The sequence below is a fragment of the Acipenser ruthenus genome, chromosome 9 (assembly GCF_902713425.1).
Source record: "Acipenser ruthenus chromosome 9, fAciRut3.2 maternal haplotype, whole genome shotgun sequence".
Classification (NCBI taxonomy): domain Eukaryota; kingdom Metazoa; phylum Chordata; class Actinopteri; order Acipenseriformes; family Acipenseridae; genus Acipenser; species Acipenser ruthenus.
The window spans coordinates 40,741,109-40,768,128 of NC_081197.1; the positions used below are offsets into that span (position 1 = coordinate 40,741,109).

Below are 27,020 nucleotides of genomic sequence, written 5' to 3' on the forward strand. Positions count from 1 at the left end.
CGCTGGTATTAAGCCAGCACGAGTAGCAATTGTTATTATTCTTTTTAGTTTCTCTGTACTACCGTTCCGCCTCTGAACAACCAACCTCAATCAGCCAAAGCTGCAGGTTTTTATACATGGGACCGTCTTCAAAGTAGTAATAAATTAATCAATCTGGAGACCGTCACATTCGGCACGAGTTTAGCATGGATGGGGAAGTTTAACCCCATCCATGCTGCAAAACAATTTACAATTTACATACAAAACAGTACATTTAAATAATAATACAACAAATACAAAAAACACAAAACATGAAATATGCACAGGGGTACCCCGCCACACCCTATCTCTCTTCTCTATGTTTTAAAATCAGTATTTCTAACTAGGTATTCTGGTTTCCATAATGGTTTTAGAAAAACAGAAATCATAAATAAAATGTTACAATTACATGTAATTTGAACTTATATGAAGATTCAGTCTGAAGATTAAAGCCTGATATGTGCTATACATTATTAATTATTTATAAGTCCACATTGACATAAGAAATTAGTACCACTAAACAGCAATAAGTACACTATGGGTATAAGAAGATTACACAGCAATCTGCAAAAATATGAAACCAAAATGCCTGCAAATTTCAGTATCTAAAGCAGTTAGCAGTTAACTGAATTGGGCCTCAAGCATTATGAGTTGTGTTAAATGTACATATCACTATCATTCAATCTTCAGTGGCAATGCATTAAAACTAATGGCAATGCAAAGGCTGTGCACAAAGGGTCAATGGTCTTCTCTTTTCTGTTCATCTAAATCATTAACTCTACAGGGTTATTTTTTAAAACATTTTATTACATTTTTTTTTTTTTTTTCAAAAGATTTTTTTTTCATCTGTTTATTCAAATCCAACGTCAGAATGACAGGTAAATCGCACTGTTTCAAATTGTGTTTCTGAGTAAAGTGTAGAGAAATATTGTTACAGTTAATTCCAAGAATTGGTATGTCATTTATCTTTGCTTCTGTCCAGCCGAGCTGCTGGTAACAAGGAACTCTGGTTTGAGGAAGGTTGTGAAAGCCGCAGGCTGTAATGTCACAGGTGACACAAAGGGCAAATGCTGTAAAAACAGTAGCGAACTGACGGCTCAAGACACTTAGGTGTGGTCAAAGCATGGTAAGAATTAGCCTGAAGCAACTAAAACCCCACGGGGTGCAGGTGCAAAGTGCATAGGTGACCTTATGATGACTTAAGAATGCAATTTCAACCGTGTGATGATATAAGATTAAAAAACCTGTCAGTATAAATATGGGCTGTGTGTGAACTGCTGAGTGAGACATGCTCCTCAGGCACTCTCCTAGTGGTCATGTGAACTCCCAGTAGACCGGTGGTAACAAGGCCAGTTATTCGAACTACTGCTGTGCTAGTGGCTCCATTACATGCCTAATTTAGCCATCCTCACTGGTTGAATAACTACAGTACATGAAAGTGTCCTCTATGTATACCGCATCACTATAAACAAGACATTATCTATTATTAAGCAACACAGTTTTGCAAGCTACCCCCAAGCAGGAACATTGCTTGCTAACTTTCGCTTTGCAAAAAAAAAATAAAAAAAATAACGTTGTGGTTCTCTTTCCTTTTTTCAATGAATATAATTTAATTAATAGAGAATTAAAACAAACCAAGCTAATGTCACGATACAGGTAAACAGTGGGTAAGTATATTTATTATAATTAGGGCTTCTGATTTTCGGTTTTAACCGATAAAACCTGATAAAACACACCTGATACAAAAAAAAATTAATTCGGTGAATAGCCAATAAACACCGGAAAGCACCGGAAAAACTCAAAGTAAACTATACATGAGCAGCTAATATGTAATAGAAACAAAGGTAATGTGCTAAAATAATCGTGATGTATACATAGTGTAAATAGTGTAAAATCAAAAAGACAAACATTAAATCAAGTGACAAATCAAACAGTGAAGCAACTACAAAGCATAGTTAATAAAACGTGCCTACTGAAAATGTTGTAATATATATATATATATATATATATATATATATATATATATATATATATATATATATATAAAAATAAATTACAACATATATACACAAAAGCAGTATATATATATATATATATATACACACACACACACACACAAAAGCAGCATTTAAAAATTCTGGGGCCATTATTACTACTTGAGTCTGCATCTCATGAACAACAAGGATAATGCCACCTTTCCATTTGCCATTGGGCTTGAAAACGATTTGATATCAAATTTGTTAATTTCCATAAGCAGCAAGATCAAATGCATTGTAATTGGGACTCTGTCAGCCCCAGGTAGTCTCTCTAACACTGCACTATTGGTGGAAGTTACCTAATGACTATCCAATGTAAAACCGGAGAGAAGCGGGTATTACATCTTGGACTGCAGAAAAAAAAATATAGGCAGATCATGAGGGTTGTGGATAAATTATACTGAAAGGGAAATATTGGAGGTTGGTGAATGAATTTATAAATAACAATAATACAAAAATGTTATAAATACAGGTGATTTGGAACTTCTGTTAAATGTCCACTTGTAGATTGGATTAGAGTGCTGATGGAACCACAGTAGCCCCAGTTTGAGATTTGTTTTACAGAGGGAGCAGGTCCTCAAGATATGATGAAGACTGAGTAACTGTAATATATCATCACAGTTATGATATATTTATGAGACATGTGCGGGCTAAAAGCTATTTTATTTATTGTGTGTGCGTTTAAGGAAGTAAGAAAGAATCTTACGTCTGAGATTATCAACGTGCCTTTTTGCTTATCCTCAGTTACAACAACAGTTTTGCCTAACTTCATGTTATAAGTGAAGACTAAAGCAAAATTAATAATGAGCCACCTTTTGCTGTTTGTAGGTTTCACGAGTCTGGCAAACCTGTCATATCAGAACAGTGAGTAATGCCGATTTACTTTTCATTTTTTAATATTAATACATTCATGTATTTTTTTTAAATATTTATTTTCATATTTTATTTTTAAAATATTGAAATCAGAGAAGCATGTAGTTGCTATCTTATTACCTGCAACCTGATGTAGAAACTGAACAATAGACTTCATTTGTACTGTAGTTGGTTGTAGGGTATTATAATCATCGTCCTTATGAATTACAATTAAATAGCTGTTATTATTATATTCTATTATATAACTTGGGAATTCACACAGATTGTATAGAGATTCACATAGATTGGAATTCACATATACGATATCCAGGTGTTACTGCTAACGTATATATAGATTACATTTACAATTACGCATGCTTAAAATTCAAAGGTAGAGCACAGCACACAGTCACGATAAAGAAGCAAGAAGTGCAGTTAACTTATTTATTGACTGGTGAAATACAATTCAAAGTTGCTGCAGTATTTCCATTATTTTGTCATTTCAAATATTTTCACAAAACAAACATTAAACTTGAACTCTACAGTGTACAGTGCAAAAGCACACCATGTAAAAACACATTTGTAGGTGAAAAAACGCTAGAATAAAAGTCGCTACATTTATAAAATATATAAACACATGAAATTTTCAGTCCACTAAAATAAATGCTTTACATAATCTCTGTAACTAAGTAAGAAATTGGAGTGTCCAGTGTGAAAACACAACATGAAATAATAAATTAACATAACATCCAAAGTAGCCCTATAGCATTAAAATGTTCAATACAAAAAAAATGCCTGAGTTACAAGCTCTTGCAGTGTTTAAAGGAAAAAAAATCCAAAATATGGATTGTAGCGTAATAACAGGAAAGCGTAATCAATCAGACTGCGGAGTCTGTATCATCTCCACGTCTTCGTTATTTAAACCATTATCATTGATGATGCAAGCAATTGGGGGGAGGGGGGGGGGGGGGTTCAAACATAAACAAAAAACACTCATTATCATATAATAGACGTATCTCCCCAACACCACACGACCATCATGACAGTAAAAACAGACATAATGAAGTGTTTTTACCTTTGTATAAGTTAGTGTTCAGCAGATGTGTTAGCCGCACGAAGAGCAGAGCGCATGGTTTTCACTCTACTACTGTGCAGAATAAATTCATTTTTTTCTATGGGTAAATAGCGGGACTTTCTTCCTATGCATCGGGACGTGGGACATTTGCTAGGAAATCAGGACAGGGACTGTTGGCATGTATGCTACTTTTGGTATAGAGCAGTGTTCAAGTAAGGTGGATCAGGGCTTTAATGAAAGTTTTTCTTAATGTTACCTTATTTATTACTGATTTGGGATATCTTGTCTTAAATTCTGTGGACTTTATTACTTATTTTAAATATTTTAATTTTTCTAAATATCTTTTTCATTTACTATGGTTCTGTTAGCCCTTCCAGGGCCGTTGAGGGGCCAGGGAGTCTGGAGCGTGATCAGGTTTGAGGGGCCAGGGAGTCTGGAGCGTGATCAGGTTTGAGGGTCCAGGGAGTCTGGAGCGTGATCAGGTTTGAGGGTCCAGGGAGGCTGGAGCGTGATCAGGTTTGAGGGGCCAGGGAGTCTGGAGCGTGATCAGGTTTGAGGAGCCAGGGAGTCTGGAGCGTGATCAGGTTTGAGGGGCCAGGGAGTCTGGAGCGTGATCAGGTTTGAGGAGCCAGGGAGTCTGGAGTGTGATCAGGTTTGAGGAGCCAGGGAGTCTGGAGCGTGATCAGGTTTGAGGGTCCAGGGAGTCTGGAGCGTGATCAGGTTTGAGGAGCCAGGGAGTCTGGAGTGTGATCAGGTTTGAGGGGCCAGGGAGTCTGGAGCGTGATCAGGTTTGAGGGGCCAGGGAGTCTGGAGCGTGATCAGGTTTGAGTGGCCAGGGAGTCTGGAGCGTGATCAGGTTTGAGGGGCGAGGGAGTCTGGAGTGTGATCAGGTTTGAGGAGCCAGGGAGTCTGGAGCGTGATCAGGTTTGAGGGTCCAGGGAGTCTGGAGCGTGATCAGGTTTGAGGGTCCAGGGAGTCTGGAGCGTGATCAGGTTTGAGGGTCCAGGGAGTCTGGAGTGTGATCAGGTTTGAGTGGCCAGGGAGTCTGGAGCGTGATCAGGTTTGAGGGTTCAGGGAGTCTGGAGCGTGATCAGGTTTGAGTGGCCAGGGAGTCTGGAGCTTTATCAGGTTTGCCAAGAGGTATTCCTTTAAACCAAAGGTGTTAAAACTTACTGCTTACACTGGTGTTTTTGTTTAGTATAGTTCCTAAATAAATTACCTTGATTAAGGAACATTTTGGTCAGAAGACTAGTCAGAATGTCTGTGAATTTGTAGTCTTAAAGTAATTACACAGATTACTTATCTATTGTTAAAATAAGGCAATGTGACCTACAGTTGTAACAAATGTCTGGGCTAGAATGGCCCTGCAGTGCACCACAGCTGTAAATACATGAGACTGCAGATTTTTTTTCAAATTACAATGTGTTAGTGCCATCTTGAGGAAAAATGATCACACTGCAACATTGAATACAAATCTATCACCAATGATCAAACATGTTACAACTTAGTATGACTCATTTGGGTAGATATAAGGATACGCAGTTATTTGCGGGTGTAAAACGATAAAAGCACACACCTGCAGAGATCTGTCATTGGCTTCAGGATGGCTGCTGTGGTACACTTCCTGATGCGGCAACACTTTGCTCTTGTTGAGAGGCAGGAACATGTTCAGAGAATGGCAAGATGCAGAAGACCCCGCTTATTCAATCCCAGTCACTTTGTTTGGGATGCTGGAGGATGTGATGCTAAAGCGTTATCATCTCATTCCGCAGGTCGTCCTTGACCTCTTAGCTTTATTGAGGGATGAGCTAGACCCCCAACGTCAATCTAGGGACCGCTATCCCTACACATGTGAAAGAGCTGTGTTCTCTGCACTAGCCTCTGTTTTTTTCAGACCAGTTGGAATGTCTGGAGGGATAGCCCAATCCACCTTTTCCAGAGTGCTAGACACATTTCTGGATGTCATGCTAAAAACGGCAGGCCAATACATGTAATTTCCTAAGGATACTAGCATAACTGATGTTGGTTGAGGCTTTTCCAAACAACTCAGTTTCATGCCGAGTGACCTCAGCATTTAGGACTCAGCTCCCTCAGAAAACTTTTCTTCTTTTCTGTGTGCCAGAGGTCTTTGCTGCCCTTTCTGACATTTCATGCTTCACAAACATCATACAGTGACTACTGCTCTCTGTACTCCTAACACTGCAAAAGAGACCCTCATTATCATAATTGCGGATCATTATTTGTGTGTGTTGAGTAATTTGCATTGCTCTTAAGCTTACAGAGTGCACTGCAAAATAATTGCCTGGTTGCAATGCAATTTTAATCTTCCATTCACAATTATTTACACAGCACCTATACTTGCATCTACCCCTATATGTCTTGCCATTGACACAATGGTCATTCCTTAATGGTTTAGTTACAAATGTACTTTTAGAATGCTGTATGTGTGTTTACTGGGAAGTCAAGCAAGAAACAAAACTTTACTTTTATGTTTATTATTTATTGTCCTGGATGAGAATGCCCCAATTTAAAACACAACTGCTAGACATAGAGCTGTGCAAAAAATAAAACAAACAAAAACAGTACATGGTGCTTTAAGTGGAAAACACATTATTTACTGTGTTAAGGAGACTTCTTGGTCACTAGGTTTCAAGTATTCAACATTATTTGGGCCCTATAAATACTTGACAGGGAAAATTCTGAATAAGCTTAATGGTCCTTTATGGTTCAGCTGTTCTACATGGTCATCTTCAATGTTCCCCAGTGTGTTTAAGAATTATGGAATCAGTTTAGACAAATTTCTTGAATTCATCATACAGGACCAGCACAAAGGCACCACCCATGCCTCTGAGAACATTGGACAATGCACCCTTAAAGAAAGCCTTTCCACCTTCATCCTTTGCAATCTTCTTCCAGCAGTCAATTGTTCCACTGTACATGATGTCAGCTGTGAATAGTGAAAACATATTTTATTTTCATGTATCTCACTAAAAACTACTTCAGATTCTATCTGTACTGCAAATTAGCTAAGAATTTTTTTTTTTTTTATGTAAACTTAGTGCATCCCAACAGTGACCTCAATCATAAAATGTATGAAAGTTTGATTAATCCTTCTTCAGTTTTATCTGACTGATATTAGTTAGGGAGGTTCTTTGTGGGGGGGGGGGGGGGTTGTGGAGGGTGGTTTGGGTGGGGGGGGGAGAAAATGTAAAACTTGGGAAAATGATTGTATTGTACTTAATTATATGTTTTTGTATCCTCCCCAATAAACATTTGATCACACAAAAAATGTATGAAAGCATTATAAATTCAGCCAAATACATTTTTAAAAGAGGTTTTCTTAACCTACAGTATAATGATTTAATCACACGGTTATATTTTTTCCACCATAAGAAGGTGTTCATGTAACTCGGACACCAATCCCAGTCTAAGGTCTAATACCAGCATATTTGACCCCTAGCATTCCTATCTACGTAGTGTGCCCAACAATAAAACATCTTTGGAGAAGTCTATTTAAATAAATACAGTGGGGAATTGATTATGTAACTGGTTTTATTTCTATAGCTTAAACCATACCTCAATTAAAAAGGTGATAATCACAACGACGGTGGACACCATCTGTTTTACACTTGTGGTTATGACCTCCCTGCGATTCTTGCGGCCAGTTTCTTTCACGTTATTTATAATTATACCCGTTATTGATTTGCAAATAGAACTGCAGTCTTCTTGTGTTTTGTTTTTTAATTGTTACACAAGATTACTAGCCATACATTGGTAAGGCCTTTTCATGAACTAACCCATATGCAAAAGTCAAATTACATACAGCTCAGTTAGCACCACTTCTAGAATGGGTAAGGTAATCCAAAATGAGTGTTAAATTTATTTACCTCCTTTACGGCCAGACTGCATCATCATACGACGACGCACAGTATCGAATGGGTAAGACATTACACCAGCCACTGCAGTCACAGTCTGTGCAATCATCCAGCTGATCACAATGTGGGTGTTCTTTGGATCTGGGAGCATACCTGGAGGAAAGAATAAATAAATAAAATTGCTCTATAGAGGGTGATTTGATATTCTAGACAAGATCTTGGTTTTATTGTAAGTTTTCATAACAAGACGTAGAATTAAATAAACATCATTATACTGTATTAGCAGACAAGAAACAGAATGGGTCACTCAATTACAGGAAAAAAGCCCACAATCAATTTCCACGCAAAGGGGGTGGGGGGATTGTGGGGAACCAACAGCTTTTAATTGTCCATTTACTCAATAACTATACGTGATAGAAATAAATATATCTGGAGGTATCAGTGTACATACCCTTGGCTGTATCATAGACACCAAAGTAGGCAGCTCTGTAGATGATGATTCCCTGCACAGACACATTGAACCCTTGGTACAAGCCTTTAATACCATCAGATTTGCTAATCTTCACCAGACAGTCGGCCAGGCCTTTGAATTCTCTGGTGGCACCAGCTTTGCCCACGTCAGCAGCCAAGCGTGTTCGGGCGAAATCCAGAGGGTACACAAAACAAAGGGATGTGGCTCCAGCAGCACCTCCAGAAGCAAGGTTACCAGCAAAGTAGCGCCAGAACTGGTTCTTATCTACACCACCCAGGAAAATCTGCTTATACTTGTCCTTAAAGGCGAAGTTGAGGGCCTGAGTGGGGAAGTATCGGATGACATTGGCCAAATTGCCACGCCAAAACGACACAAAACCCTGCTCCTTGGGAATGCGCACAATACAGTCGACAATGCCTTTGTACTGCTGGTCTACCGCAATCTGTTTGCTTGCATGTTGTACCTGAAAGTGGAAGGTGACAAATGTTATGATATTCTCCAAATAACTCAATTAGGTTTTCAATTAACTTTTTTATAACTGCAATTACTTGGATAGTCCATATAAAAACACCTTGTTGGTACAAAAAGGTGTGAAAATGAACAGCAAAGCAGGTGCAAGAAATGGCTCCATAATAAATATGTGATTGAACCGACATTAACTACCTTCAATTGATTAAGCTGCCCATACATGTGTATATGGTCAATTATAAACTATAGCTGATCAATGAAACTTTGAAGGTAGCAACATGTGACCTTGAGGAAGATGTGTTGCGATTTGAAGGCGACTCAAAGCTGAAGCACAGTAATTACATAATGAGATTTACTTCAACCTTCGCATTTCACAGCAACATGCTCATACTTGAAAGAGGGGCAGATCAAAATACCGACTTTAGTATAACCCGATTGACCTTTAAAGTATCAGAAAACGTACCACAGTTTAAACTTTTACAACCATTTGTGCAAATGTTGTGGCCCACTGTCAAAATAAACTAGAATCACCTTCTAGTTTCTTGGGACTGCAAAAACAATGTTTTTCAACGCATAAGTGTTCGAGTAGAATAAAGATAGCTGAATACAGTTGTGCCCACTGCTCTCATTCATATTAGCAAAGGTGCTTAAGTGATAAAGAATTAAGGCTCACGTAGCAGCAGGTTGGCTTTCTGTGGCTAAATTAGTGGCTTATAGCTGTTTCATACCGCAACTCAAGTAAATTAGACTGTTCGTTTAAGGACACCTACTGTGCAAGAAAATTACAAAACATTGAACAAAACCACATTTAAATTAAGAATTGTCTCAATTAAAATCAGGCGCCGCAGTGTTTATGTGCCAACTAAGCAAGGAGAAGATTGTATGTAAGAATATTAATAGCAATTCAGACCAAGAGGAACCTGTATTCACTACTCGTGGTAGAAAGAATTCTAGAAGAATCTATCGGAAAATGAGACTGGGATACACAAAAAGAAACGATAAAATGCAGTCAAAATGTAAAAAAATTAAATCACACCGAGCAATCCCTGCCGCAGTTTCAAGTTCAATATGGCTGCTCAAGGAGAATTTTGAAGGTTGTGAGCAAAAAATATATTTTTTATTTTTTACTTCAGTGTACTTTAATTTGTTGCAAAATTAACTGGTGTCAAGAGTTCAGAATCACCTAATTTAATGTGTATTCAATTTACAACAACGCACAATGTTATAAAAACCCTCCCCTCCCCCTGCTTGCTCGCTCGTCGCAGCTTCGCTTAGTTTATTTTATTTTACCTGTAGCAGCAGTTTGACTCTCTCAATGGGGGCCACTGCTGTTTTTGATATGGCAGCAGCAACTCCACCAGCCAGAAAGTCTTTAGCGAAGGAGATGGCTTGTTCCGACATTGTAGCTGTAAGGATGTATGCCGGCTTCGTTGGGATAAGAGTCAAGCTCCTGCAAGTCTCAATGCCAAAATCCTCTGACAAAATGGCCGATTTCCCGTTTGCGCTTGGACTAAATCTATGGCAAACGTATCGCGAGAGATTAGCTGAACTTCCCTTTTGTATTTTAGAATAACTTTATTTAAAAATTGTTTCACAGTGGTGAATCACGTCGAGTGTCAGTTTAGTAAAAGAGGTAGTGCTGCAATTGTACTTCAGCATAAACACCATTACAAAAACAATCACAGAGAAGTCAAACTAAACTCATCACAGCCACGATCAGTCAGTAGTCCAAAACAAGGACAACAAAACGCAAATATATAGTCTAGCTAAGTGCGTGTATAAACGTCAATTATAGTTACCAAATGTATTTTTGACAGAAATTAAGTCTTTGATAATTTTAATGGTTTTATGTTTTAATAATCAGTTTTATTAAAACTACAGTACTCACTGACCGGATCCTTTATATTTGTATCCGGTTCGTCGGGTCGCACATCTCTAGATTTGCCTCCACCCCCGTCTCGCTTAAATTATATTAATGTATTATTGTACTATGAAAGAGCCGAAACCACGAATAACTTTCGCTTACGGCCATACCACCTTGAGAACGCCCGATCTCGTCTGATCTCGGAAGCTAAGCAAGGTCGGGCCTGGTTAGTACTTGGATGGGAGACCGCCTGGGAATACCAGGTGCTGTAAGCTTTTCTTTCTGCAGCTCAACAGGGGGCGCTATTTCCCTGTTTTTTTTATGTTACTAACCTGGAAGCTGTAATGGTAAACATCTTTTTAATGTTGGAGGTTTGTTTTGGTCTCATCACGCACACAAACAAAGGGACCAGCTATGCAATATATCATAGTTTAATATGTCGCAGACACCAGTGTTGTTTCCTCAATTTGTGACGAAATGTGCACCATGCAGTCAAAAAAAGTTTTGAAAAAAAAGGATTGATGCAGAAGACACCATCTGTACAGCAATAATAATAATAATAATAATAATAATAATAATAATAATAATAATAATTTCTTAAGCATTCAGATCTTCTTTAAGTTGTCATTAATTTGTATTTTAAATAGATTGTAGCTTTTAAGACATCAATACCGTAGATTTTTTTTTTTTCCTAATCAAAAGCAATACGTACAGCAGGCTATTACAGATCACTTACAGTTTGATTGCTGTAATGTGGTCGTCTTACTGCTATAGGTGCCTGACATTGTATTTAACATCATGTAATCAAATAACTACAAAATGGTACTGCAAAAGTCTACCGGAAGCCATAATCGTAGTACAGTATTTCATGTTAGATTTCAATTCATGAAGCAACACGAGTTAACTTTTAGCCATAGCTGTCCTATCCATTATACATTGTGTGCATTGGAATATACATTGTTGAACACAAAAAGAGTTGTGAAAGGAAAATAGTTAAAAGGAAAGTTAAGTGATGTGACAGTTCGTGCTTGTAACATTCCCTTCTCCTAGGAACAATGTTAATGGGGAAGTGCGTACCCGGCCTGGACTATGGCAAAATTGACATGTCTTATCTGAGCAGAACAGCTAGGCTGTCAAACTTGGCTTAGCTGCCAACCGTTAATTTAGCTGCTAACATCTACTGGAGGTAGCAAGTATGAGACTAGCAAAAGTCCGAAAGACATTTGACACAAAGAGAAATGCAACAACATGCACCAACATGTAGATCATTTCCTCAGCAAAACAATGCAATGTGCGAGAAGGTAGGGATAATCAAATGGATGTTTTGATATAATGTTAAAGGCATTGAGGCAGGGGGTTTTGCTTATGGTAACTGGAAAATAGACAATAATTATTCGAGGGTGGGGAAGACTAAATCGGTGATAACACCCACATTTTAGGGTATACAATTATCAAGCAAATTATGTTGATTCTGTTGCTTAAATAATAAAATTTAATAACAAATAAAAAAAAAAAACATCTACTTAAATCCATGCTGTTGAATATCATCAAATTAGGATAATAGACACATTTTCATTCTTAATACTTGTGGTACGAAGATAAAGTAACCAGCTTTAGGATTTTTTTTTTAAATTGTGGCATGTGTTTAGAGAAATGACAGGCACTAATAATTACAATTCTGCATTTAGTCAGTCTCTCTCTATCTAATCTGCATGTATTTACTAGGTTGAAGTATTAACAATATGAAATCAGGATATAACACATAATCTGCATTTTATTAACCTTTGTGTTGCATGAAGGTACTTTTGAAATGTAGAATAGAACTAAGCAGCCATTCTTATTCAATAAACTAACGTTGCATTATACTGGCTTGTGGTTAATTCTTGTGATGAATGTCGAATTCTCAGAGGGTAATAAAGAGAGTCCACATACATTAAATTAAAACATTTTATTATGTTGAAAGATAAAATGAGTGTTCGTTATTTTATGTGGCTATTCAGAGTATCCGTATTAAATAACATTGTGCTTTGGTAAAGAAACACTGGATTCAGAACATTTCACTACAGTCCTGGCATCTGTAACGTTAATTCTGTAACGGCGCAGGCTCAGATATTTGAAATTAAAATGGGCACATCTGTATTACAATATGCAATACAATTCTGTAGTTTTCATACAACTTTCTGATACAATGGAAGTAAAAAAAACATCTTTGTAGGGGTTTGAAGACCACACACTAATAATGGCAATCAAACCTTCCATTATTATAGTGCACGGGACCGAGACACTAGGCTGGTAAAATCTTCTGGGTTAGAATCATGTGAAAGTCACATTACTGCTTAACGAACAGGATTGCGTCCAGAAAGTTTCCAGTGTGCTTCGGTTGTATTTCAGTGAAAGCGTATTTCTGCAGGAGCTGGCTGTACTCTGACCCACTCCTCTGCTTCCCTTCAGTCATGCTGAGGGCCTGCAGCAGTGCTCTTGCTGGGCTCCTTCGCTGCTCGTCCAGAACAATCTCAGCCACCAGCAGCCCACAGCCTACACATTTCAAACACAGAAATGGATAGAAAAAGGTTCATGTGTCAAACGCCCCCCACGGTCCTGCAAGCACACATCAAGCCTGCCACGACAAGTGGATGACGGAGCAGTGTTGTAAACGTGGGCCTCTAAACACTTTCCAATGCTATATCACTCTATGGCCTATATGCTTCACTGCCCGAAAACTGGCTGCTGTATGTGTAACAGGGTGAAAGCTAGGTGTAAACCGTCGACCCCACACATCGCAAAGACCGTCTAAACCACAATGTTTTTTAGAGCTTTTAACCTCATCTCAGCTTACCGACAGGGTACAATCCGGAACAGCGGCGTATCACACAACACTGTCTATTACACATGCAGGAGCCCAGCGGGTTTTCTGCCTGTTGTATTGTTCTTATTCACTGTTTCGATATGAAGATAATTGTTTTGTTCATGACAGGCAGGAGATACAGTCCACAACCAAGTTCCTTGTCTACGCTTCTATGTCAGATGTTTGTTGAAACACATTGCTGCTTGTTTTGCATGATCAATTATGTCCAATACATTTATTCAAACAAAGCACTTTCATTTTAGCTTTGTAGTCGGGAAACATCAACATCTGTACTATTTTTCCAGAACCTGCTGTTCTTACTGTAATCCTGCATATTGTACTGCGGGCCTTGCTCTTGTGCTGCAGTGTCCCTAGCAACCAGTGTGTGACACGTTCTCATGAAACTGATAAAAAAGGTCATGCTTTATGCTTCAAAACTGCAAATGAAGCAACATTAAATAACTATGGATGTAACTGTTGAACTGAATATCAATTGCTGACTTTCAGATTGGAGGACACCTTTAAATTAAAAACCTAATTTTTTTAAAAAAAAACACTTCTGGCCATCTAAATACAAGATTCCTTGCAATTCCCAGTCTTCACAGAGGAAAAGTGCTCTTTTCAAGCGCCAGGTTTTTATCCCTGGATCCTAGTGTCTCATACAGACCTAACACTATTTAAATGCTAGATTCGATACTATGTTCTTACCTGGTGTACAGATCTGAGAGATTTTGCTTAACAAAACATCGATCTTGTCTTCAGACCAATCATGAAGAATTCTGGAAAGGATATACAGGTCTGCTTTAGGAAGATCATCTTTGAAGAAGTCACCTGTTTTGAAAAGAATAACAAAATAAACCAAAAAAAAAAAAACTTTTGTTGGAGAAGGGGTGCGTACTGCTCATAACCTAAATCCTTCAAGACTAATTGAAAAAATTCAGTTTGCTTGACCCCACCATCAAAATGTTAAAAAACAAAGCATTTCATTTTTCATACTGTGGTGAGAAGTCAGCTTACCTGCTGTGAACGTCACTCGATGGGTATCTTGTTTGTGAGGCCGAAAATGGCTGCTCATTTCTATAACAGCTGGCAGATCATAGACTGCAATAGTTAAATCTGGGTACATTTTCACAAGCTCATACGCCATTGCTCCTGTGCACCCTGGTGACAAACACATATCAGTTACTTCCTGTATGACAGCTAGGGGAGTACATTGGACCTCTGATTGAGGCTCTTCAATCTCAAGAGCCAGAAAGAAAGAAATGCAGAATCTGAATTGAACAATAAGTGTGTGAATACCTCCTACATCGCATGCGGTTTTAAACCGAGAGAGGTCAAAGACTGCTGCAACATCTCTTCCCGTCGCTCGGGCAATGCTGTGCATGGCGTTCATAAAGCGCAGCCTCACGTCTTTTTTGTTGCAGTAGGCATCCTTAAACAAAAAGCAGAGATTTCATGAATAAATTCAGATAGGAGGAAGAAGTACAAGAGGGAAATCAATGTTGTTCTCTATTAAGAAAAAAAACATTTTTCAAGACCGCTGTAATATTTGTATATACAGTTGTAGTCAAAAGTTTACATACCCCAATGGAAATGTATAATTTGTGAAAAAATTGCTAAAATAAATAACTGTTTCTTGTAACTTTTTTTCCTCATCCACAAAAGGAAAACTTTTGCCAGTCACGGCTTCAAAGTCATCACTATTAACATAAAAAGGTGATCACCATGACCTATATCTATTGACTAATATACCCCCAGATTATCTTCATTTTAATAATTTGTGCTAAGAAAATCCTTTCATCTAAACTGGACAAGTTCTCTAGACATGTGTACATCTGTAAAACCACATATAAAAGATGTTTTAAAACAATTTGTTGAGCAATTTGCCTATAAAAATATATATATATATTAAACAATTATTTTTTTTTTTAAACAAAGGCATGTGGTTACCTGAAAGAGATCCTCCGTTTTGCTCCCAAAGGCTCTCTCGTTCTGGTTAGTCCCTTCCTGAACAGCATGCTCCAGGTGTGTGAAGAGTGGCCAGACGTGATCATTACAGTGAATAATATACCCGTGGAGGGAATAATCACTGGATGACACCAGGTACATGTTTGCTTGCTCTGTATTTTTATACACTGTGAAAAAAAAGGGACTTATGTGCTGTGCATGTTTACATCTAAAACCTCATCACTCACAATCTCAAAAGTATTGAGTGTTGGAAAACACAAAATACATCTTATAGGCAATAGGGGTCTCCAGAGTACAATGATATTACTATTAAAGCCCCAGGATATAACAATGTTCAACTGATTTTTAAAACTAAACATGATATGCCACATATGCACCAATGTGTAATTATATATTTTTAATTCAACCACTTACACTTTCACTATTGATCTCATGGAGTACGCCACTTAATATGACAACAAACCAAGCAGTACACTATTGTATTCTTATATATAGTTTTTATTCACCACAGGGGCTTTGTAAGGACATCATCCTAAGGTGAATAAAAAACAGACATCACGAACAATCATTCATTATTCTGTTTATATTTTATAAAATAAATAGCAATAACATTTGATATTAAACCAATTCAGGCATTATTTTACTCTTTACTTTCATTTTCAACACACTATGCTTTGATGTGGATTCATTTCAAACCCTGCTTATGGCCTCATCGTCTTTTTAGATAGAACTTTGCAGCCTCTCTGTTGTTTCCTACTCTTACCAGTGTTAGTGAAGGGGCTACAGGCTGTTCGGAGAAGTCAGACAGGCAATTCAGTAACATTATTTCTTGACTAAGCTCACTCTCAATGAAATCGGGGTCCAAATCAACAATAGAAATCTGAAATGATTTCACGTATTTTAAAACAACTACCGACACGCAGCTCTGTCCTGAATTTCAGCAGTGCACCACTGGATTGGAATATAAGCAAAGACACATTCAAAACTAGTCCCGGTAAGCATGTTATCCCACTTACGGAGGCGGTTTGGTCCAGTGGTTAAAGAAAAGGTCTTGTAACCAGGAGGTCCCTGGTTCAAATCCCGACTCAGCCACTGACTCACTGTGTGACCCTGAGCAAGTCACTTGACCTCCATGTGCTCCGTCTTTCGGGTGAGACCAGCTGATGCATTTTTCACACACCCTAGTCTCTGTAAGTCGCCTTGGATAAAGGTGTCTGCTAAATAAACTAATAATAATAATAATAATAATAATATGTTATTCCACTGAAGTGGAGTAACAAACATATGTCCCACGCTAGAGCCACCCAAGCTTGTGGTATAAACACAATATACTGGACTGTACAATGAGGGACGTACCCTGAGAGTCTAATTGATGGGTTTTCTCCAGCAAACCAAGTGCCACACAGCCCTCAAGGAGTCGCTCTGTTCCCACAACAGAGGTCTGAAGTTTGTCAGCAACTTCTCCAACTTCCAAGCTACCATGATGGTTTAACAGGTCAAACACCTTCAGTTTGGATGCCACAAATAAAGTCTGCAACACAAACACGAGATTCACATACTGATTCCAAAAATAATGTTGCATTAAATTAAAATGCTGTGTGTACATGGATGTGTTTGTTTGCAACCCTGGTCCCTTGACTGAAGGCAGCACAACTTGACTCGGGCCACATTTCCAAAGTGTTTCCTCGGTTCTTTAACTCCTTTTTTTTTTAAAAGCAGAAAAAAAAAATCATGTTAATGTTACAAAATGAGACACCAAACAAACACCTTGAGAGTGCCTAAGGGAACTTGAAATATATAACTTGGCTGTTTAGTTCTAGCTTTGTAAAATTAACAGGTGTTTTACATCTTTTAAAAAAACAAGAGTTAAAAGTTTCTTATAGTTTCACCTTAGAATTTTGATCCGAGTTTTATGGATAACAATAATAAGAATTGAAAAAAAATACAAAAAACTAAAAACTGTAAGTCCTTCCAAAAGCAGTTTTTGACTTTACGATTACAATGTTACAGTAACTGGGTAAAATCCCAGTTCAGTGTACCTTGAAGAGGGTGCAACATATATTTTACTACCTGGTGTCAGGATTGTACATGGAAAGTATCCCACAGTCTAAGACCTTTAACCATCCTTTTTCCTTCACAAGAAAAGTAAACTCAGAGTAAAAACTATTAATAGTAAATACCTTTGAAGCTTTAAAGCCATCCAAAAGATCTGCAATGTTGTGAGGAAATTCTACAGGCCCTTTAGCCGAACCCTGAGCCTCCACTGACACTGCAGCGCAGTGGTGTGAAATACTCCTGTTGTCTTGGTCACCCGGTTGGTTGCCTATCCTGATTGCCTCTCCATTCTCCGTGTGCCTCTCCAGTCCACTCTCCAGGTCACCAGGATTATCGAATGTTTCCACGTTTGGTATAGACTCATACTTTGTGTGCCGGATCTCACTTTTGGGTGGGGGGTTGTAGATCTCTGCCAGTTTCTTGCAGAAATGATTCAGGGGGAATCCCACAACATTAAGAAAGTCTCCGTGGACGTATTCAACCAGCATTCCTCCTAAGGCCTGAATACCATACCCACCAGCTTTATCCCTTTAAAATAAACAAGACAAGGAGAAAAAAAAAAAAAATCAACCTACAAATTCAAAACAGACATTTCAAGATTATTTTTATTTACCATATTACCAAATGTGGCAGACATTTTAAGATTCTTAGATAATTTACTATTATGCCTGTTTCATGCATGCTACAAACATAATGCTATTTTCCTTTATTTTGTTTTATATTTTCCTAATGAACTAACCAGATTTACAGTAACATGTACCCCCCACTGTGCTATACATATAAAGTTTGAGCTATTAGTATAATAAAAGCAGATCACCATGACCTACATTCACTGTAAGTACATGCACAAATGGAAGTGTGACAGCTTTGATATATGTCAAACTCTAAAGTATGTCATACACACTTAAGCACAGGCTTACATACTGGACCACTGTAAGACTGTCTGGGGTTCTGCATCCCTGTGCAGTTTACCCTGTATCTGGAGGTCAGCATTTACCACTATCAAGATAAGATTGTCTGGCGCCAGCTTCTGAAATAAGCTGTTGCTCTCTAGGTCGATTGTATGCAAACTTCCCTAAGCTTCATTGCTATACTTTGCTGCCACCTATTGTTCTAAAATGATATTACACACTGGACATTTATGGACGTGAAGTACTGTAGTGGTAAGCATTTTAACAACAATCAACCCAAACTATTCACTACAATTTAAAAGATTTGCGAAAACATTATATAATAGTAGTATACTTCACATCTTGAATTATGCTATGCAATACATACAATAGATGCTACAATAGACCACACATGTAAAAATGTACATGTGACAAACAGAGACACGTTTCTCTTTATAACCATTGATTCAGATACTGTCAATAAAGTGTGTTAAAGAAAGCATGGACAAAAGAATGCCCTAACCAAGCAATTCTCTACAAATATGTTAAACCCAGCAAGACATCGTTTCAAGTTGTACGGGATGTATACAGGTTTTCTTTCTTTCTTTGGGACACTTACATTGGTTCACCGCTGTGAATATATTCCCACAGTAGCTCCTCTGATAGGTCTGCAAACTTTACTTTTGTTTCTTCATAAAAATCAAAAACATCATACTCCATTTGACTGTCTGTGAAAAAATAAACACACAATCCAAAATATAAAAAAGACACAAAACAGCTGTACAATGCATTCTGTATGCTGTAGTTTGCATTGAGCACTGAATTTGAAATCTAGTTTGTTTCAACAGGGTCGACCGCTAAATTGTAATCTCGAGAATATGCAATTTGCAAACAATATTTTCACAATCATTGTGCATCTGTTCAGGTTGCAAGAACACACTATGCAAATGTGAGCACATTCTCTGTTCTGTGTATTGTACAGTTATAGCAGTCCAAGACAGGTAGCATCATCATGTCAGTTTGCATATGTTTAGAAGCCTGAAAAAATGAAACTATTAAAATAATTCAACATATGCATGGTTAGATCTACAAATCCATAACTTGTAAATAACTAACCAAACATTTGACTGTATGTGAAATGTTAGCAGAGGTTGTGTTAAGTGACAAGTGAGATGATAAGTTAAGGTGTCCTATGGCTCCTGCACCTCTATACAGAAGCATGGCAGCAACATGCGAGTGGGCAGGTCAGTCACTCTCCAGATAGCTTGCTGGACCTCTGGGGCAGGCTTGTACAGAAGGGTGTGCCTGGCAGCCCTGTAGGCATAATGCTCTTGAGTGAATACTTTCTGTGCATTGTGCCCCTCTAGTTCACCCATGTTGCTACAATGGTTTGCATAGACTGTGATACCCACAGACCGTTACTACACGTTCTGGGTTTGCCATCATTTCACATTCTATTTACAATCTCTATGGAAGTTTACCAGAAATGTTATCAAGATACATAGGTTTGGTATCTTAGTTAAAAACATGTGAAAGCAGATTTTAGAATACATGTAACCACATATTTTTAGAGCTACACACTAGATTATCTTAGATAAACTGTAACACCCTGTATTAAAGTTAAAGTATCTGCACTTACCAGTCTCGCTGGTACAGTGAACTATTGCAACCCCTGTAAACACGCTGTGCTCTTTACCACTCAGCCTAAAAGAAGATAACGCAATACATATTAATGTACCACAGAGCAGTATCTTTTACACTATCTACTGTGTAAACAGTATTGATGTAACACGAACTAGGCTTAGTTAAACATAGGCTTAGTTAAACATAGATCACACAAGAATTCATTTTACAATGCAATCCGTCTTTTTATTTATTTTTTTGGACAACGGAAACGGACCTGGAGAGCATCCGATAAGCGTCTTGTTTGTCAGCTGGTTTTTCAAGAATGTCTCCTTCTATAGTCTCAAAAATCAAAAAGAGAAATGAGCATTAGAAGCTATACTTTTACATTACGGTACATTTCACAGATCACAGTTTATTATTTCAACCAGAGGCACATTTGGACACTTAGAATTTCAAACCTCAAACTTGATGTACCACAATTTGTTTTGATGGAAGTGGATACTCCAAAATGTGTGATAACTGAATGTAGAAATACCTTACCACTATAGTATCTGCTCCTATCACAATGTCTGGTGTTTTGAGGTGTTTCTGAAAAAACAGAGATTAACAAAAATAGTCAATAACTATACATCGTGCACAGCAGCTTGCTTTCAATGTGTAACAGAAGGCAAGAACGTTTTTTTAGTTTACTACAATTACGAAGCCTTGGATTGAACAGCATTTGTTAGTTTAAGTTTGGCATCAAGTTTTGATCTTTATAACATAACACCATGTATTGTGTTATTAACTGTATTATAATTTGCACTTAACAGCTTTATATATTTCATACACAAGAAAATAAGTAACTGATGTAACACGAATGATTTAAATCACTCGCTACAATTTCACAGAAATCCATTTAACTATTTTGAAACCATCGTGATAATGGTTGCGTCAAACGGATTAATCAAGACTGGGATAAATGAAGTTAAACAGGTGTCAGCACATGGTTAAAGCATTACTGAGACCAGGCCTTTTACCATTCATTGATTAACAATGCAAACACAAATTCATTGTTCATTCTCCTTGCAACTTACAATCTGCATTCTTCTTGCCACCTCCAGGGCCTTCTGCTTGGCAGTCTCTACTGCATATAAATGCGGAGCTGCGAAAGACGACTTGTCCAGGGTCTCCTTAAACCAGGAAGGAACCACTTCAAAGCGTAGTCCCTGGGACATTAAGAGAGATGAACATCAGACATGTCACAGCCCAGGGGGTTTAGTGTACACGCCATAGAATAAGAACACTATCAATTAAGAACTATAGCATTGAGGCTTACTGCAGTCATCTACAGCAAAGAGAGACTTAAATGAGCCCCACTACGATCTCTACACTGTCTTTCACAATGCTCACTCACCACATTGGTAAGAATCTCCCGTCTCCTTGGAGAAGCACTTGCCAGGACTACTAGCCTTCCAGCTAGTTTGGTTATCACCGGGTTCAGCACCATCTTGATAGCTCTGTAAATGGAGACATTTAAGGGAATGCTTTATATCCCCTGAACTGGCATCATGTTATATGTTTATTATCCCAAGACAGTGGGTAGAGATTTGCCACAGGAAATCTTTAAAAAATCAAAAACAAAAACAAAAAAACACACACACAACTGTAAAATGTATCTTTCTACTTACTGTAAATATGGTGCTCTTTGTCCTCAACAATGGCACAGTTTTTGTACACTTACTAATGGTGTTTTGTAGAATTAATACATTTAGCAAGGTTTACTTGCATCTAGACAGCAAATGATTGATGAAACAGCAAACTGGTCTCTAAATGATTTGCAGCTGATTTATATGCTGTATCTACAGTACTGCATTGGGTTTGGCAACACTGTATTCATCTCTTGAGGAGTCTGGTCCCTATGGCAATACAGAAAGGTATTTTAATTTTGTTTTTATATTTTAATAAAACCAACATGTGCCAGTAATGTAAGCATCAACCCCAAGCTAAATATGCTGTGAAGTGGTTAAGGGCAACTGTTTTCCCTTTACAGTTGCCTGGATCTCCTTCAACAGGAAAATCAATTAAAAGACCTACAGACTCTGGTGAGATTGATTTCTGGTCTGAAAACCTATAATATGTCTGATCAGTTAAGGGCAGATATAGCAGGACCCTGATGGTTCACATTGCTGGCACATTACTATTTTATAATAAAATGGCTGATTCAAACCTACCTAAAAAGACCTTTCTGTATTGCTATAGGGGGGAGTCTCCTCAAGAGAGGCATACAAATACAATTTGACCAAACAGTATACAATACTGTGCATAATGTAACATAATGGCAAACGTGTTTTAAAAATACTATTTTGTGCACTCGTTTTTTGAGAAGCTCACACACAGGCAATGCTGTTGTAACGGAGGACTATATTTTGTAGAACGTTCGTTTTAGAGTTCTTATGTAGAAGGATACATAAAAAGTGCCATCATATTTAATCAGCTATAACAATGGCTGTTTTAATCATGACACTAGCTGGCTCCGCTGCTGTATTTAATCATTATATTATTATTATTATTATTCACACAAACCATCTCTCCGATTGAAATTCCATTCACTGTGCACGTTCCCCTTTCATTTTGTTTTTAAATGCTGTGTTTAACTTAGTGTCTGGCCTATTGTAACGTTAGCGCTATAGCTACTGACTGAACGAATAATAATAACTTAAAGTAAAGCTGTGTTCCAATTCCCAGTACTCGTTACCAGGTACCACGAGCTCAGCGGCAGCTGCTGGATTTCTCAGCAGAGCAAATTGCGAACGACAACCACAAAAAAACGACATACATTACAGAACTAGAATTAGTTTGGGAACAACAGTAGTAAGCTGACACCGTAGTTTATTCAGCATACAAACAAATAATTCTACACATGGAAACCCTGATGAAATACGTTTTAACATCATAAAAAAAAAAAGATCGAAACTGACGTACTTTTATTTCAAATTGTTGAATGAATTCTTGAAACGATACCCGATCGGTCTCCAGCCAGGTGATTTCCTTGCAACAAACAAACCCCCCAGTTTAGTTTGTAGGAACATGGAGGAGTTTATTTGCGCATGCGTTCTACTGCAGAAGGTCGTGTGTGGTGAAAGCACCGCGTCTGCTGCTGTTTGAAAGTAGCGTTAGTTTATTATTACTGTTTGTATTTATTTATTTATTTTACTCCGAAAATGTCAGTGCTATATGTGCATTGAGTATTTCTGAAATGTACTTCATGAAAATGCTGCTGTGTTAAAACTAGGCCTACTGTATAGGTTAACGATAATATGGAATACACACTGTCTTGCATGGGTTTCGCAGAATTGTACAGATCCAAGGTCAGTTCCGAAATGTTGCTGGGCAGGGTCCAGTCTCTGAAACGTTTTGGCCTGGTGTAGTCTAGTTTATTGCTCTCTGGCACATACTGCAGTTGGTGATTAAATTCCATAAAATAAACAATATTGTGTTAAAACTGACCGAATTAAGGCACAACTGGCACAGTGCTGTATTAATTTGTAATGCTGTGTTATCACTAGGCATTGTGCAAACCCTAATTTATTGTAGTTTAAATAACCACATTTATAGCTGGTATTGTACAACCAGGCACACGCCGCTCTCCCTTTGTTTTCTATGGAAGTCAGCGGCTCTGTTACTCAGTAACGGTTCACAGACACGCTCGAACTCCGGACTGCAAATATTCCCTCTTTCAGTGGACGACAAAAAGAGCCAAATAAATAATTTTAAAAAGTTGTAGTAATAGAATGAAAAGCCCTCCCTAGCCTAGGGTTTTACTGACTGGAGTATGTTTCATAGTGGTATATGCATTCTAAACTAGAGTAGTACTTAAATGTTGATCAGATTTAATGTCATATTTATTTAGATAATTGTGAACCTCAGCCCATAAATTTAGACTTGTAACAAAAGTGTTGCAATATACTACTTTTTATGTTAATCAAATGTCACATACATATATATAAAAAAGAAAATATATCTTTGCCCTCAATAGTACTGTAACACTTTGTTGCAGTTACATAAGCAATTCAGAACAAAGGTCAAAGGTAAGATTCCGTTTCTACCAGGAGGAGTATGACCCCAAAATATGGAAACCGTGTAACAAACCCCCAACTTGACGGAATGTTATGCAGATGTCATAATGCATGGACAGAATGGATCTGCAGAGGATTCTGGGATTGATATTCTATGCTTCCTCGCGGGGGGGCCAGTCGATAATAGGTGTAACGGAAAATCCAGCTGCAGAAGCCTGTTTTTTGGGGGGGTGGGAGGTTTGTCCCTGGGGATAAAAAGTCATCAGCACGGGAGGCCTGGGTTCGATTCCTGGCCAATGCATCACTTTGTTTTTTAAATATATTTGTATGTACAAAAATGTAACATATTATACCTTATTAAACTGGAGTGGGAGAGCACGAGGATAGCACACTATTAACAGATTTTGATGCAAACTAAGCTCTTTATAGTAAAAATCTATTATAATATGTAACAGCAATATTAATTAGAAAAATAAATGTTTATAAAATGAAACATTATACTTCATAAGAATGAGAAATAACTAGTTTTTGTCATATAAACCATAGGGTTTATATGCATATGCACACACATACATACATGCATGCCCCTTACTTACTAGCTAACCTGATATCATCTCAGCAAATCGTATTTAGTAAGTAAGGAGTGAGGAAAAATGGGCAATACAATCCCCACCCCCCTAGTCATAGTAAATCATAAGCAAAAGATTTCTTACTTTTGACAGAATAAATTAAGCTGAACCCTCCTGATAATTTCAAAAACAAAGAATGTGTACATTCATACTGTACTTCAGTATTATTTGCACTTATTGTAAACAGGCCTACTGTATTTAAATGTGAATCTTGCATTGAAACCCTGTACGGCAGCCAAGTTGCCTTGGACAAAGGCGTCTGTCAAAATGAATGAATGAATTATTATTATTATTATTATTATTAATAATAATAATAATAATAATAATAATAATAATAATAATAATAATAATAATAATAATCGGCAAACAGGCGAAACTTAACAACGATGCAAGTAAACAAAAAAAGCGTATTTTTACAACGTCTGTCTGTAATTGTTTTAGTGATTCAAAAATTGTCCTCTAGTGATTACAGAAGTGTTTAATTATTAAACAATTTACAAAAGCTGTTGTCTGGACATAAACAGAGTGACCACCCGTCCCTAATCGGACGGGACAGTCCCTAAATGTAAAGATCAAGTACCGGTCCCGGGCTAAATGACTTTGGGACAGAATTTGTCCCGGATTCATAGACAGTGCAATCTACAGATTTTAGCGCCACAGTCAAACAATAGCATCTGCTGAGCGCAAAGCCCCGCCCCTGCCGTATCATTTTGCAATGCGTACACAACACCAGAATAATTGACACACTGGATAGCCAATGTAAAGGATAACTATCATGTGACTTTTTACACTCAAATCACATCTTCCCCAACAGCCTGACACTGATATGCTTTGGCAGCAGCAAACAAAATGCAATTTGTAGAATATTTTAATTTCAGTTTTTTTTTTTGTTTATGAGAAATGGCTGACTCAAAAAGTTGAAGTGACCCTATACCTACTCCACCACAGAAAAAAAGTAAGCACCTGTGCAAATTCAGAGAGTACTTTGTTAGGTTGTTTGGTTACACACATGGATTAGGAAATGTGCAAATGATTCAACACGTGTTATATATATATGAAGATAATAATCAGTTATCAGTTACATTTTAATGGTTCATTTATTAATGCTTATGTGTCAGTGTGAGAAGGAGTACTTAAAGGAATGCTATTCAATGCTTTAAAATATATTTTTACTTAATTAATATTACTGGTCCCCTCTTTTTGTGGGCTGAGATTATTTTGAATCTAAACAAACTAAAAAACAAGATGTGCAGATGCTTTGGTACAACACTTGGTGTGAAATATCTGCATTCATATCTTAAATTATAGAATAAAACAAAGGGCCAAAATATCTTCAACAGAAGAAAAGGGGGTGGTGGTAACAGTCTTGCTTGTGCTAATAAGGGTAACTGAAATTATTTTAAAACCTTGGTTTAACTCTACTTAATATATAGATAACATGTTAACTGTTTTTTTTTTTGTTTTTTTAAGAAAACATCCACAACTAGCGATATACTGAGGCCACCCCTAAACTCAGTTCAACCAAGAAAAACTCAAGGAACAGAAAAATTAGATGTGGGGATAGATTGAAGTGAGAGAAAGACAGAAAATCCTACAACCTCCACCCTCCCAGTCCTGGACAGGTTAAAGCCTTACACATGAACCCAAAGGGGAATGTTGGACCTATATTGAGGCCCAGGTCTCTTAGATCCACAGAGCTCTCATGACAAATTGTCTGGCTTTGAGAACGTCAGCAGAGACATTTATAACAGGCTTTATAACAAAGCAAGCAGAGGAACTAGGGAGTATGTCTCTCGTATAAGAAAAAAAATCCTATTGCACAGGCATTTCCTAGAACGTAAATACTGTTATGCATTTATATATAGCAGTACATTTAAATCACAATTCATTCTCACTAGTATAATAGTAGTTATCTTTTCAGTAGATATGAATAGCATGAAGGATGTTTGGTAAGACATGTCACGTATAGTGTTGCAGGCTAACAACTTGGATGTTTGGGAATGGGCAGTTGCAGTCCATTTATTTGGATTATATTTTAGGGAGCTGGGATTTATTTTGTTGTTAACTATTGGTTTTGTATTCCAATAGCAGATGCCATTATAACATTTTTTTTTTGTTTAATTTCTCAAGAAAATGGAAATAACACCTATAAAGCATGTGCAGTAAAAACGGATACTTGTCTTTAAAAACACAAAACCACAATAAGTAGATACACCCTTAAAAGGTGTTAAAGCTCAGAGAAGGAAATCCCTTGAACCTTTCTCGTAATCTTACTTTGTTCTAATGAAA

At 37.5% G+C, this 27,020-nt stretch overlaps 2 protein-coding genes and 1 non-coding gene across 3 annotated transcripts; 1 reads left to right on the forward strand and 2 right to left on the reverse strand.

The window, feature by feature from the left end:
* Window positions 1-6,460: 6,460 nt before the first annotated feature.
* On the reverse strand, window positions 6,461-10,297 carry LOC117406389 (ADP/ATP translocase 3). Its single transcript, XM_034010410.3, has 4 exons — window positions 10,087-10,297; window positions 8,308-8,791; window positions 7,869-8,009; window positions 6,461-6,928 (listed from the first exon to the last, which is right to left on the reverse strand). The coding sequence occupies exons 1-4, from the start codon at window positions 10,195-10,197 to the stop codon at window positions 6,771-6,773; spliced, it is 894 nt and encodes a 297-aa protein (XP_033866301.1). The 5' UTR covers window positions 10,198-10,297; the 3' UTR covers window positions 6,461-6,770.
* A 519-nt stretch (window positions 10,298-10,816) lies between these two features.
* Window positions 10,817-10,935, forward strand: LOC117406391 (5S ribosomal RNA). The gene has a single exon (XR_004544950.1). It is a non-coding gene; the product is annotated as a 5S ribosomal RNA (ribosomal RNA).
* Window positions 10,936-12,593: 1,658 nt separating this feature from the next.
* LOC117405108 (probable bifunctional dTTP/UTP pyrophosphatase/methyltransferase protein) lies at window positions 12,594-23,166 on the reverse strand. Its single transcript, XM_034007906.3, has 14 exons — window positions 23,009-23,166; window positions 21,441-21,543; window positions 21,121-21,252; window positions 20,585-20,632; window positions 20,319-20,383; window positions 20,058-20,122; window positions 19,038-19,146; window positions 17,654-18,056; window positions 16,830-17,004; window positions 15,456-15,640; window positions 14,805-14,937; window positions 14,523-14,666; window positions 14,214-14,336; window positions 12,594-13,195 (listed from the first exon to the last, which is right to left on the reverse strand). The coding sequence occupies exons 2-14, from the start codon at window positions 21,531-21,533 to the stop codon at window positions 12,990-12,992; spliced, it is 1,881 nt and encodes a 626-aa protein (XP_033863797.3). The 5' UTR covers window positions 21,534-21,543; window positions 23,009-23,166; the 3' UTR covers window positions 12,594-12,989.
* Between the last annotated feature and the right edge of the window lie 3,854 nt (window positions 23,167-27,020).